The sequence below is a fragment of the Amaranthus tricolor genome, chromosome 3, assembly GCF_026212465.1.
Source record: "Amaranthus tricolor cultivar Red isolate AtriRed21 chromosome 3, ASM2621246v1, whole genome shotgun sequence".
NCBI lineage: Eukaryota > Viridiplantae > Streptophyta > Magnoliopsida > Caryophyllales > Amaranthaceae > Amaranthus > Amaranthus tricolor.
The window spans coordinates 14,339,469-14,352,784 of NC_080049.1; the positions used below are offsets into that span (position 1 = coordinate 14,339,469).

The 13,316-nt window shown below is 37.4% G+C and overlaps 2 protein-coding genes across 2 annotated transcripts; both read right to left on the bottom strand.

Annotated features, from left to right (window-relative positions):
- Positions 1-539: 539 nt before the first annotated feature.
- LOC130808374 (uncharacterized) lies at positions 540-6,333 on the bottom strand. Its single transcript, XM_057673850.1, has 4 exons — positions 6,215-6,333; positions 5,938-6,109; positions 5,533-5,838; positions 540-677 (listed from the first exon to the last, which is right to left on the bottom strand). Exons 1-4 carry the CDS (start codon positions 6,331-6,333, stop codon positions 540-542), a joined length of 735 nt encoding a protein of 244 aa, XP_057529833.1.
- Positions 6,334-8,277: 1,944 nt separating this feature from the next.
- LOC130808375 (uncharacterized) lies at positions 8,278-9,504 on the bottom strand. Its single transcript, XM_057673852.1, has 3 exons — positions 9,439-9,504; positions 9,260-9,345; positions 8,278-9,175 (listed from the first exon to the last, which is right to left on the bottom strand). Exons 1-3 carry the CDS (start codon positions 9,502-9,504, stop codon positions 8,278-8,280), a joined length of 1,050 nt encoding a protein of 349 aa, XP_057529835.1.
- Between the last annotated feature and the right edge of the window lie 3,812 nt (positions 9,505-13,316).

Below are 13,316 nucleotides of genomic sequence, written 5' to 3' on the forward strand. Positions count from 1 at the left end.
TAGGTTGAAAGGAACTGTATAGTGGTCGAATGGGTAGAAGCAAGAATGAGTATGTACTGTTGTTTAGCTTATGTGCGGGATTGTAAATAAAAAATACAATTATCTACTGCAGTTTCTATAGAATTACATCACATAGCACATATGTTGTATCACATTATCTACTATAGTATTTTACACTTATTGCTTCTTCTTTGTTGTTTATCGAGACCTTAAGTTAGCGTTTTGAGGTCGAATGTGGGCATGATTCGCTAATTTGAGTTTTTTTGTCGTTATTTGCCTTTTTATGCCTTATTGTTCCATGTTCGAGTGATTCAAACAAGTTTCCAACCATCTCAGTCCTCAATCATGTCTACCAAGCTTCAATGATACATCATTACAAAGTTCGACATCTTATTATAGATCATGAAGGCTTTCATTAAAGATGAAGAAAGTTCGAAGGTCATTTGATGGAGTTTCAAGCCATTTGGATGTTCTATACATGACCTGTAACGGTCCGGTTTAAGTGACCCAAAAATCCATATGAAAATACAAACTTCGGTTCACTCATTGGACTCTAGAGAAGACTTTTCTCTAGGAGCATCAATGTTCCGTCGATAAAGAAATATAGCTAAAACAGAAAACAATACCAGCATGAAAGAAAATAAGTCAGCGGAAGCTCTTACATACAACTCAAGAGCCTAAAGGCCTCTAGAATAACTAATTGAAATAAGCAAAAACGAAAAGAAAACTACACTATCTCCTGTTACATAAGTACAGAGTTTCTTTCTACTCATAATCCAATACAAAAAGATAATAGCATAGTCTTGATGATTACGGGTTCTAAGTTGAGACCTCACTCCAGACCCCACCTGCAATCAACCTACTAGTCGTTGTATGACAACACACAGTAGGTTCCAAAGAAACAAACCAATACACGTCAGAGACTTCATACAAATATCAATCGGGTTGAACACATGCAATATGTTTATCCTAGCATGCATAGGCTCTAATACATTCATTATTAGTTAATCTCAACTTGTAACGTTGCCCGTCCTGTTCGGGTTGTTCAAGTATAAATCATTCAGTATTAGATAATTCTAACTTGTAACGTTGCCCGTCCTTAGGCATGGCCACGGTCCGGGTTGGGTCCGTTCCGTTCCGGTTCCACCCGGTTTCGGTTCCATTTGGAACCTGTCGCGAACGGTTCCGGTTTCGGTTCCGGGCGGTTCCAAACAGTTCCTTGGCGGTTCATGAGGCGGTTCCGGCGGTTCCAACTCGTGGGAAGGGCGGGTCGGACCATCGGTTCCATTTTTATTTTTCCTTTAAACATTTATATAATATAAAAATACTATAATATTGCGGACGTACCTTTGATGATTACTTGATTATTAGCGAAATTCATTGCATGTCAAGTTGTCATCGTTATTAAAATATTTACTAAAAAGAATGAAAAAAATAAATTAATAAGAAACGAATCAACGATAATGTCGATAAAGATGATTAATAAAAAAAGAGGGAGAAAATGGACTTGAACCCAGTACCCAAAGGAATACTAAGCTACCTACGTATCCCGAAGGAATCAAAGCCCACGTAGTTCTTTCATACCTTTTATTTGTAGTTGTTGAATGTTGATTTATCGTTGTCCGATTGATCCTATTCGTCTTCGTCATCATCATCTGGTTGGTTAGATGCTTCCGCTGACTCTCCTAGACGTATCGTGTTTTGGGTTTTATACACTAGCATAGTAATCATAAATTTCTGCTAAAAGTTTTATACAAGTTCAAACATAATTATGTACATCACTACGCGGGCGATCTAATGATTGGTAGTAAAATCCAATTACTTTAGTAAGGAATTTTGTCTTAAAACATGGGTCTAAAATGGTTGCAATTCCATAAATAAAAGGAAAAATCGGTAAAATATGTCTTCCACTTATCCATCATATCTGCTAGAAGGCTTTAAATATGGGTTAGTATCATCATGCGTATGTTTAAGAAGATGATAAAAATAGTAATACACTCACTTATTACTAAGTGGACGTTTGGTTCATAAACATATGAAAAAATCTTAGTTGCGTGGTCATACGTTTCTAATATTTTATGTACACCTATAGCTAGTTCCCATGTGTCATCAGTTATATAGCTATCTGTACATTCACTATAAAGTTGAGTTATAACTGGATGATAAGCAATCGCTTTTCTTAATAAATCGTTGGTTGAGCCCCAACGTGTAGGAGTATCTAATGACCAATACACTTTTTTTAGTTGATAATGGTCACATAATTGCTTATATCGTCTCTTTATCTGTCCAATTCTAAGCCACTTCACTATGTCTCTAATTGGATCTAATAAATCACTTAATTGTTTTATACCTGCTTGGCAAGATAAGTTTACTATATCAGCACAACAACGTATGTGTAATAATCTACCCCCAAGGATAAAACTAAATACAGGTTCGTTATACAAAAGTTCCGTACATTTAATGTTAGCGGTTGCATTATCGGTAGAACAACAAAATATCTTATCTAATAAGTTCCATCCTCTACATATCCTTACTAATCTGTATTTTATGTTTTCACTCGTATGTCTTTCGAGCATTGCCTCAAAAGCAATTATTCTTTTTTGAATAATCCAATTTTGATCTATCCAATGTGCTGTTACACACATATAAGATTCTAAATGTGGGGGAGCAGACCAAATATCAGTTGTTATGCTAACCCTACCATTAAAAAATTTAAATATTTCTACTAATCATAGCGCATTGTTTCATATAATTTAATTGTGTGTCGTTTAAGAGTGCTCCTAGGGATTGCTCTATATTGTGGTTGCAAAGTTTTTCTAATGTAATGCTCGTATGCCCTACTTTCACCATGGTTAAATGGAAATTCATCACAAATTACATACTTAGAAAATTCATTAATCATATCATTACGATTATATTTAAAAGGCATACCTGTGTTGGGAATGTCCCACTGTCGATTTCCACTTGTGGTCCCCCTGCCGCTTGCTGCATGAGTTTCTTTTGTGATTTCATGTTTCTTTGCCAAATGTTTGTTAAAAGATCCCGTACCACCACCTAACACGTATTCAGAAAACATAAAAAATAAATTTAAATTTAAAATTTAATCAATTTGAAGAATAAAATTATAAAACTAACCGATAGTTTGGAAATTGACTCGTTTTACCACGAGCTTGTCTTTGTTGTTGTTGTTGTAGTTGTTTTTCATGTGATCTTGTTAATGACTGTCGAGAATTATGTATCACAATAGGGGTCGTTGGTTCCTCTTCTTGTTCTTCCTCTTCATCAATTTGTATTTCTCTTTCCACTTCTTCTGCATAATTGTGTAATTCTTGGTCGTACCCTTCTGGATAATTTGGTTCATAATTATAATTACTAATCAAAGGTGTTGTTGATACCGACAGAGTTGAAGTGGCCTTCCTTTTGGAGCTAGAACCTCCCAATGATTTTGCCACTTTAGTAACTTTTAGAGGCTTTTTTCAAAAAAGAAGACATGATTGATAATATTGAAATAATAATAGAATTAAGAAATAAATAAATAATTAATAGACTAATTATGTAATTAACTAAATTAAGAAATAAATAAAAGACTAATTATGTAATTAACTAAATTAAGAAATAATTAAAAGACTAATTATGTGATTAAGAGAATAATTGCGTAATTAAGTAATTAAGTAGAGAGAGTAGGAGAATAGATGAGTTGTGAATGAAAATGATTGAAAGTGATGGGTATTTATAGAAAAATCCCCAACGGCTAGATTCACGGTTCCGGTTCCATGGAACCGCTAGGCCGATTCACCCAGACCGGTCCCCATTCCGGTTCTATGGAATCGTTGGGCCGGTTCACCCGGACTGGTCCCGGTTTTGCTTCCGGTTCCGGTTCCAACCCGCGGTTCTTAGGTCCGGTTCATGCAGTTTTTTACCGGGCGGTTTCACAGTTCCGCGGTTCGGGTCGGTTCGGAACCTGTCGCGAATGGTTCCGGTTACGGTTCCGGTTCCAAGCGGTTCGGCACCGGTTCGGTTCTGGGTAACCCACTCCGTGGCCATCTCAACCCGTCCTGTTTGGGTGGTTTAAGTATAGATCCAAATCTTTTTGGAGGAATACACTTGGGAGAGCTAATCCAAGGGCAACCACCAACCTAAGACGTTGCCCGTCCTGTTCGGGTCGTCAAAGGCTAAAGTATGCATACCCCCATGGTGACCGTAATGATCCAAAACTGCCATGGGAACAATAATCTTAATAATCCAAACCAATACATTAACCCCTTTGGGTAACATAATACAACCAAACGTCAACCCCTTTAGGTGACAACCACATAAATTCTCAATTTCCGATTAACTTCTTTTAAATTATTTGAGATGTCTAACCCTTATGTGATTTACAATGCCTCGATTAGAAATGAAACAACACTACTTGCACAACCACATAAACAATATGGTCTAACAAGGTCACATTCACAAAATCCTTCAAGAAACTTAAAATTTCATAAATTATGATAATTAAATTAAATACTTAATTCTCTTGACAAATTAAAATTTTGTAGAGAATCATAAAACCAAATCACCCTTTTAAATCAAAACGTATATATGTATAAACACAATCCTTCAAACAAATCAAATTTTGCTAAAGGATTTATAATCTCTTGAATAACAACACTACTTGGTCTATACCATTTAAATTTCATCTAACAATTGAAATTTTGTTAGAGAAAAGTAAACCATAAAAAAAATTATTTTAATATCATTATAACTTTAATTCTTAATTCTTATAACAAATTTAAATTTCGTTAAAGAATATTGATCAAGAAGTTCTTTTCTTATTCCTTTTAACAAATTAAAGTTTATTAAAGGATTATTAGTGAAAATTTTCATATATAAAAGAAAAATATTCAATCCTCTTATAAGTCATAGGATATCATGATACATAAAATATAATTTTTTTTAGAAATCTTTGTATATAAAATCTATAATTAACAATTCAATTAAACTTACCCTTTGATCAAAAGATTGGATTAAACAACAAGAATTTTTATTTCCTTTTGAATGTGCCGAATACAAGACTCCTCCCATGCCTGCACCAACCGGCCACCCCCTCAATTTCCCCTAATTATTTTTTTAAATTAATTAATTAGTTAATTAATTATTATGATATTGTTAAAAGAGAAAAGAAACGTCACGCGATGACATCGTACGTGATAAAACTCGTTATCGTTAAAATTTAATTTACTTTATTCTTATAATTATATATGTAAAATAGTATAATTTAATAATCTTATTTATCTTTTTATCTTATTATATTTTCTTTTTAAACCCGATAAATTACGGGGTGTTACAGACTACCCCCCTTAAAAAAAGTTACACCCTCGTAACTTGCATGACAACGAAAAACGCAGGACACAAACTCTATCTTAACACGACACTTGTAAAGAGGCAAGACTATAAGTCAAAGAGGTTACGCCCTCACAAAACACTCGCGCGAAATTCCTATCGCCTTCTACCCCCCTTAGGAAGTTACGTCCCCGTAACGCTACTAACCTGAAAGAGATGAGGGTACTTTGCTCGCATAAAGTCCTCCGTTTCCCATGTAGCCGCTTCATGTTTGTGATTTGACCACAAGACTTTTACCATAGATATATCCTTCCGCCTTGTACTACGGACCTTCGTGTCCAAGATTCTAACTGGTTTCTCAGAGTAAGACAAGGATGTATCCAAATCTAAAGGTTTGGGATCTAAGACATGAGAGGCTGCAGCATGATATCGCTTAAGCTGCGACACATGAAATACGTCGTGTACCTTTTCCAAGGAATTTGGAAGGGCTAACCGATATGCCACCTTACCCACCTGTTCCAAAATTTCATATGGTCCTATGAATCGAGGGCTCAACTTTCCACGAGCACCAAAACGCACTACTCCACGCATGGGTGACACGCAAAGTAATACTCGTTCGCCCACGATGAACTCTTCTGGTCGTCGCTTTAAATCTGCGTAAGACTTCTGACGATCCTGTGCCACTTTCAAACGATCCCTTACCAATCTCACTTTCTCAGTCATCTGGAACAACAATTCAAGCCCCAACGTCACTGCTTCGGTGAAATCATTCCAATAAACCGGACTACAACAACGACGCCCATACAAAGCCTCGAATGGAGCCATCTGTATAGATGCCTGATAACTGTTGTTGTAAGAAAATTCGACCAGGTCCAAATGTTCATCTCACGACCCTTGCCAATCCATGGCAATAGCGCGCAACATATATTCTAGTATCTGATTTGTCCGTTCCTTCTGCCCATCCGTCTGCGAATGGAAAGACGTACTATAAAGCAACGTAGTGCCCATTGCCTATTGCAAGGTTTGCCAAAATTGTGACAAATACCGTGTATCTCTGTCGGACACAATAGTACGGGGCACACCGTGAAATCGCACAACATACTTAATGTAAGCTCGAGCTAATTGTTCCATCTCCCAACGACAGTTCATAGGGATGAAACGTGCTGATTTAGTCAAACGATCCACTATGACCCATAACGCATCATTTCCCGCCTTCGTCCGGGGTAAACCCACAACAAAATCCATAGAGATATCATCCCACTTCCATACCGGTATCTCCACAGGTTGCAGTTACCTCCTGGTCTTTTATGCTCAAGACAAGTCAAATAGCGCGAGACATAATCTGCAATATCCTTCTTCATCCCAGACCACCAAAACATTAGCTTAAGGTCTTGATACATTTTGTCACCGCCCGGATGGACTGAAAATTTCGTACAATGGGCCTCATCCAAGATACGTTCCTTCAAAGATTCTTCCCCTGTTGGCAAACACCAGCGACCATTGAACCTCAAGCTCCCATCTTCATGAACAAAGAATCCCTCCGCTTTTCCTTCCCGAGCTTGTTCCTTTAACTTCAACAGTTTCGGGTCTTTATACTGGGAATTCAAAATTTCTTCAAAGAACCAAGGTCGAATAGACAAAGCATTCAGACATCCCTGTAATTCACCCTTACGCACCACTTCCAAGTTCAACCTCGCAAAATCCCGATGCAACTCTTCAACTCCGTCCAAGGCGGACAATGAGTGATTGGACTTCCTACTCAACGCATCGGCTACTAAACTTGCTCGTCCCTCATGATATATGAACTCCAAATCATAATCTGTCATCAACTCTAGCCACCGACGTTGTCGCATGTTTAAATCGGGCTGAGTGTAGAGATACTTCAGACTCTGATGATCAGTGTAGATCCTACATTTGACGCCATACAAGTAATGCCGCCATATTTTGAGCAGCTAACTCCAGATCATGGGTAGGATAATTAACTTCATGTACTTTCAATTGTCGTGATGCGTAAGCAATCACCTTACGGTCCTGCATCAGTACACAACCCAATCCTTTCTTCGATGCGTAACTGTAAACAATATAATCCAAATTTGGGTCAGATAGAGTAAGAACAGGGGTCATAGTTAACCTTTCCTTCAAAATCACGAAGGCCTGTTCACACTCGTCAGTCCACTCGAACTTCTTCTCTTTCTTCATCAATGAAGTCATAGGCCAGGCAATACGCGAGAAATCCTTGATAAAACGACGGTAATACCCGACCAAGCCCAAGAAACTTCGTACTTCGGTGACATTCTTTGGTGACGACCAACTTCGAACTGCCTCTATTTTTGCCGGATCAACCAAGACGCCCTCCTTAGAAACAAAATGTCCCAACAATGAGACCTTTTCCAACCAAAAGTCACACTTCGACAATTTCGCGTACAACTTATTTTCTCGCAGGGTTTACAGGACTAAACGTAGATGTTTCTCATGATCATCCCGGTCTTTCGAATAGACAAATATGTCATCAATAAAGACTACCACGAACTTATCCAAAAACGCACTAAATACTTGATTCATCAAACACAAGAATGCAGTTGGAGCATTTGTTATTCCAAAAGGCGTCACAGTGAACTCATAATGCCCATAACGTGTTCTAAAAGCTATTTTATATATATCCCCTTCAGCTATTCTTAGCTGGTGATAACCCAATCTTAAATCAATTTTTGAAAAGATCCCAGATCCTCTCAATTGATCAAATACATCGTCGATGCGGGGTAACGGGTATTTGTTCTTAAGGGTCACCTTATTTAGTTCCCTATAATCAATACATAATCTCAGACTTCTATCTTTCTTCCTTACAAAAAGAACTAGAGCCCCCCAAGGGGAAACACTAGGTCGGATATAACCCTTGTCCAAAAGTTCCTCAACCTGAGACTTTAATTCTTCCATCTTCTTCGGAGCCATGCGCTAACAGGCCTTAGAAATCGGTCCCGTCCCAGGCACCAAGTCTATTGTGAAATCAATTTCCCGTTGAGGTGGCATGCCGGGAATTTCATCAAGGAAAACATCTTTAAATTCATTCACAACCGCAATATTCTTAGGATCCTCCTCCTTCTTCCCCACTTGGCTGATATGACATAAGTACACAGGGTGTCTTTGCCTCATGAGTCTTTGCAATTCTAAGGTCGACACCAAATTCGTTCGGGGTCCTTTTTGAAATTTTCGATATAGCGTCAATCTCTGCTCCCTACATTTTGTAGTGGCTTTATATTTTCCTAACCAGTCCATCCCAAAACTTACCTCTAAGCCTTCCATATCTAACACATACAAGTCACTAGGAAAAATGACCTTCCCTATTCTTAAGGGCACTTCCTTATACAATCTATCACAATTGTACAATCTTCCCGATGGAACAGCCACTATATGAGAAACTTTTTCAAATGTTCCTAAATTCAACTCCTCTACTTTACTCTTTGCAAGAAATGAACATGTTGCACCCGCGTCAAAAAGTATATTAACAGCTACAGAATGGATGGTGAACGTACCTGTAACTACATCCGTTGCTTGGTCAGCTTCCCTTGCACTGACCGCAGTTACCCGTCCACCAAATGGCTGTGCATTTATTCCTTCCACTTGATTACCCCCACGTTGCATACCTGACCCTTCGATCCGGTTTCCATCCACCCGGCCTTGTCCCCCACTAATAGGTCGCTGAAACCTCTGAGCAGTGTTTCCATGATTACCATTTCCGTACTGCAGGTTGACTTGCCTTTCGGAGTTATTCAAATTTTGTTGTCGGTGCTGCCCACCCAGCTGTTGACTCCCACTCCCTTTTTTGATGTAGCATTCATACTCTTTATTTCCCCTCTTATGGCAAAAATTACATTCAACCGAATTCCCATCACAATCCTTTCTAGGATGGTTTCCCCTGCATCTCCTACAGAATTACTTCCTTTCATTGCCATATCGGTCCAGTAATGGCTTAGTAGGCTTCGCGTCTTCCCTAAACCCAGAATTTGTACTAGACCTACTTCCCTGAAAATTACCGAAGGTTCTAGCTTTCTTCTGATAAAAGTCCAATGAACTCCCTGATGCCTAGCTTGCAATTTCCTTCCTCTTCTCAGGGACCTTACCCTTCAATTTTTCCTTCTTCTTCCTCAGAATGTTCCCTATTTGAGACGCACGCTTGTACATCTGTTCCAGGGTATTATAGCGATCGCTCTCAATATGTTGTTAAATGTCATATGACAATCCCAATTCAAATCGCTGCATCTTTTTCTCCTCAGTGGGAACATCGTCAGGACAGTACTGAATATATTCCAAAAACTTTCGGTAATATTCATCAACAGTCATGTCTCCCATCTCCAAATGAGCGAACTTGTTTGACTTATCTTTTCTCACGTGCAAAGGGTAGAATTTCTCTCGCATAACCCTTTTAAACAAATCCCAATTAAAGACTTCATCAGCTTGTTCTAATAACCCAGATCTACTATTTGCCCACCAATAGTCGGCTTCACCAACCAAATAAAACGCAGTCTGGTTGACCTTTAGTTCCTCTGGGCATTCAACCACATCAAAAAGTTTGTCAAATTCCCTTAACGAGAGCTCGACTTCCGATGGTTCCCCCTTACCATTGAAAGTCGAGGGTTTGCGCTGACTAATCCTCTTACTCATATCAAAGGTTAATTCTGACACAGATTTCTCTCGTGAAGTGCCCACATCTGCAAGAGCTCTTACTAAACTCCTTAGTGTACGGTTGACACTGCTTCTAGACAGTCTTTTCCTAGAAATCGGAGGCATCTTCTGCAAGCGAAAGAAAAGGTACTAATCACAAGAATGTCCTAAGGTTCGAAAGTTTTGGAGAAAGAACAGAGTTTGCTAAGTTTTTGACTTAACATTTAATTACTTATTTATTAGTACATAAGTGTATTTATTCATATGTATATATATATTAAACTTAATGAAATACTGTAAAAGTGTTTCAAATATATAATGCACATCACACCTCATTGGAAGAAGAACATAATCTTATTATAATATTGATATTCCCTAATACATCATAACTGATTCACGCAAAGCATTTACATTATTCATAGAAGATAATAATTTAAAAGAAAATAACTAAAGGAAAGGTACTAAGAAGAGAAGTAAAACATTTAACGCCAAGCGTCCCAAAAGTCAACAGTCTCGTCGTAACTTACTATATCAAAGTCTTCATCATCCCCGTCTTCCCCAGAATCCGAGCTGGAATTTGAATATGCTTCTTCTGATTCACTATCACTCCCTAGGGTGGTTTGTTGGTACTTCCTCTTCGGGGTCGTCCTCCTCTGACCACCCCCTATCATACCCAGTCTCATAGTCATACATATCATAATGCAACCCCCAAGTCCTTCTTTCATCTTCGTTGGAAATCTCTATATAAGTAGGTGGTTCCCGCAAAGGCTCCCACATTTCAATATCACTCTCAGACTGAATCTCGTGTTCTACTCGTGGCAGATTAGGTAAGATCCGTTCCTCCATTGATTTTGCAGCTAGTTCAGGTTCATACCCTAAGTTGAGTTCTCCCTCTTCCATGGGTTCTTCCTCTTCTAGGGGTTCTTCTTGATGATTATCCCTACTAGGCTCCCCTTGTGTAAGTCCTACTCCGCTCCTAGTCTCGGATAAATGATACAACCTATTTTGGTCCCGCTCTAAGTCGTAACATACCCTTTCGACTTTTGTTTTAGCCATCAGCATCTTTTTCCTATAATCCCGGATACTTTCACCATCCCTTATCCTTCAAATATCATCATTAGAGACTTCTCTCCAGACATTCTTTGGGTTAAACATCGGTGTTTTCCTAGAGTCACTGGGGGTGTGCGAGTCCATAGGTGTTTTTCCCTTATTCATATTTCCTGATTCTACACGAAAGAACAAAAATAAAACATTACTTATCACCTAACAACATACAACACAAACACATATCAACAAATTTACGTCCTAAGGACTACTTCCCCACTCTCTACTAAGGTTGTTTATTCCTTTATCATATGAGGAACGTTGGCTCTGATACCAATTGTAACTGTCGGGTTTAATTGACCCGGAAATCCATATGAAAATACAAACTCCGGTTCACTCTTTGGACTCTAGAGAAGACTTTTCTCTAGGATTGTCAACGTTCCATCGATAAAGAAATATAGCTAAAACAGAAAACAGTACCAGCGTGAAAGAAAATAAGTCAGCAGAAGCTTTTACGTACAACTCGAGAGCCTAAAGGTCTCTAGACAAACTAATTGAAATAAGCGAAAGCGAAAAAAAAACTACACTATCTCCTGTTACATAAGTACAGAGTTTTTTCTACTTATAATCCAATACAAAAAGATAATAGCATAGTCTTGATGATTACGGGTTCTAAGTCGAGACCTCACTCTAGACCCCACCTGCAATCAACCTACTAGTCGTCGTATGACAACACACAGTAAGTTCCAAAGAAACAAACCAATACACGTCAGAGACTTTAAATATCAATCGGGTTGAACTCAAGCAATATGTTTATCCTAGCATGCATAGGCTCTAATACATTCATTATTAGTTAATCTCAACTTGTAACGATGCCCGTCCTGTTCGGGTCGTTCAAGTATAAATCCAAATCTTATTGGAGGAATACACTTGGGAGAGCTAATCCCAAGGCAACCACCGACCTAAAACGTCGCCCGTCCTGCTCGGGTCGTCAAAGGCTAAAGTATGCATACCCCCATGGTGACCGTAATGATCCAAAACTGTCATGGGAACAATAATTGTAATAATCCAAACCAATACGTTAACCCCTTTGGGTAACATAATACAACCAAACGTCAATCCCTTTGGGTGACAACCACATAAATTCTCAATTTCCAATTAACTTCTTTCAAATTATTTAAGATGTCTAATCCTTATGTGATTTACAATGCCTCGATTAGAAATGAAACAACACTACTTGCACAACCACATAAACAGTATGGTCAAAGCGTGTATCTTTAAGCGCTGCAACCAAACGATATTTAACCACGATAGAAATTTCGTCCTCTTATGAATCGAGGTCCTAAATATCATACACACACAAAACAATCATGTATTAGAACGTGTTTACACATTTAATCCACTCCATACTACTAAGACATCACTAGGATTTGATAATTTTAAATGTTTTCATCAAATTCCTAATAGTTCCAATTTGTAAATTTTAACCAGAAAGTTAAATGATCGATTTGCACAGTTTAATGAATTCAAATGAAAAATCCAACTTCGCCGTTGCGTTCGGAACGCGTCAATTACCTTGGGTACCAAATCTCATAATTTCTAACATTCAATTACTATTTTTAATTATTTTAAGCGTTTAACGAGTTTTTAACGCATCGGTACATAAAACAACGGAACACGACTAACATTTCCGGATCGGCACCTTTACCAAGACAGAACTGCTGTTGCCCGAATTTTTTTTTTCATTATTATTATTATTATTATTATTATTATTATTATTATTATTATTATTATTATTATTATTATATATACATTATTCAAATGATTAACCTTTTAAATCCCATGACAAAAATACATCTAACAAGGTCACATTCACAAAATCCTTCAAGAAACTTAAAATTTCATAAATTATGATAATTAAATTAAATACTTAATTCTCTTGACAAATTAAAATTTTGTAGAATTATAAAACCAAATCACCCTTTTAAATCAAAATGTATATATGTATAAACACAATCCTTCAAACAAATCAAATTTTGCTAAAGGATTTATAATCTCTTGAATAACTACACTATTTGGTCTATAACATTTAAATTTCATCTAACAATTGAAATTTTGTTAGAGAAAAGTAAACCATAAAAGAATATTGATCAAGAAGTTCTTTTCTTAATCCTTTTAACAAATTAAAGTTTATTAAAGGATTATTAGTGAAAATTTTCATATATAAAAGAAAAATATTCAATCCTCTTATAAGTCATAGGATATCATGATACATAAACTATAATTCT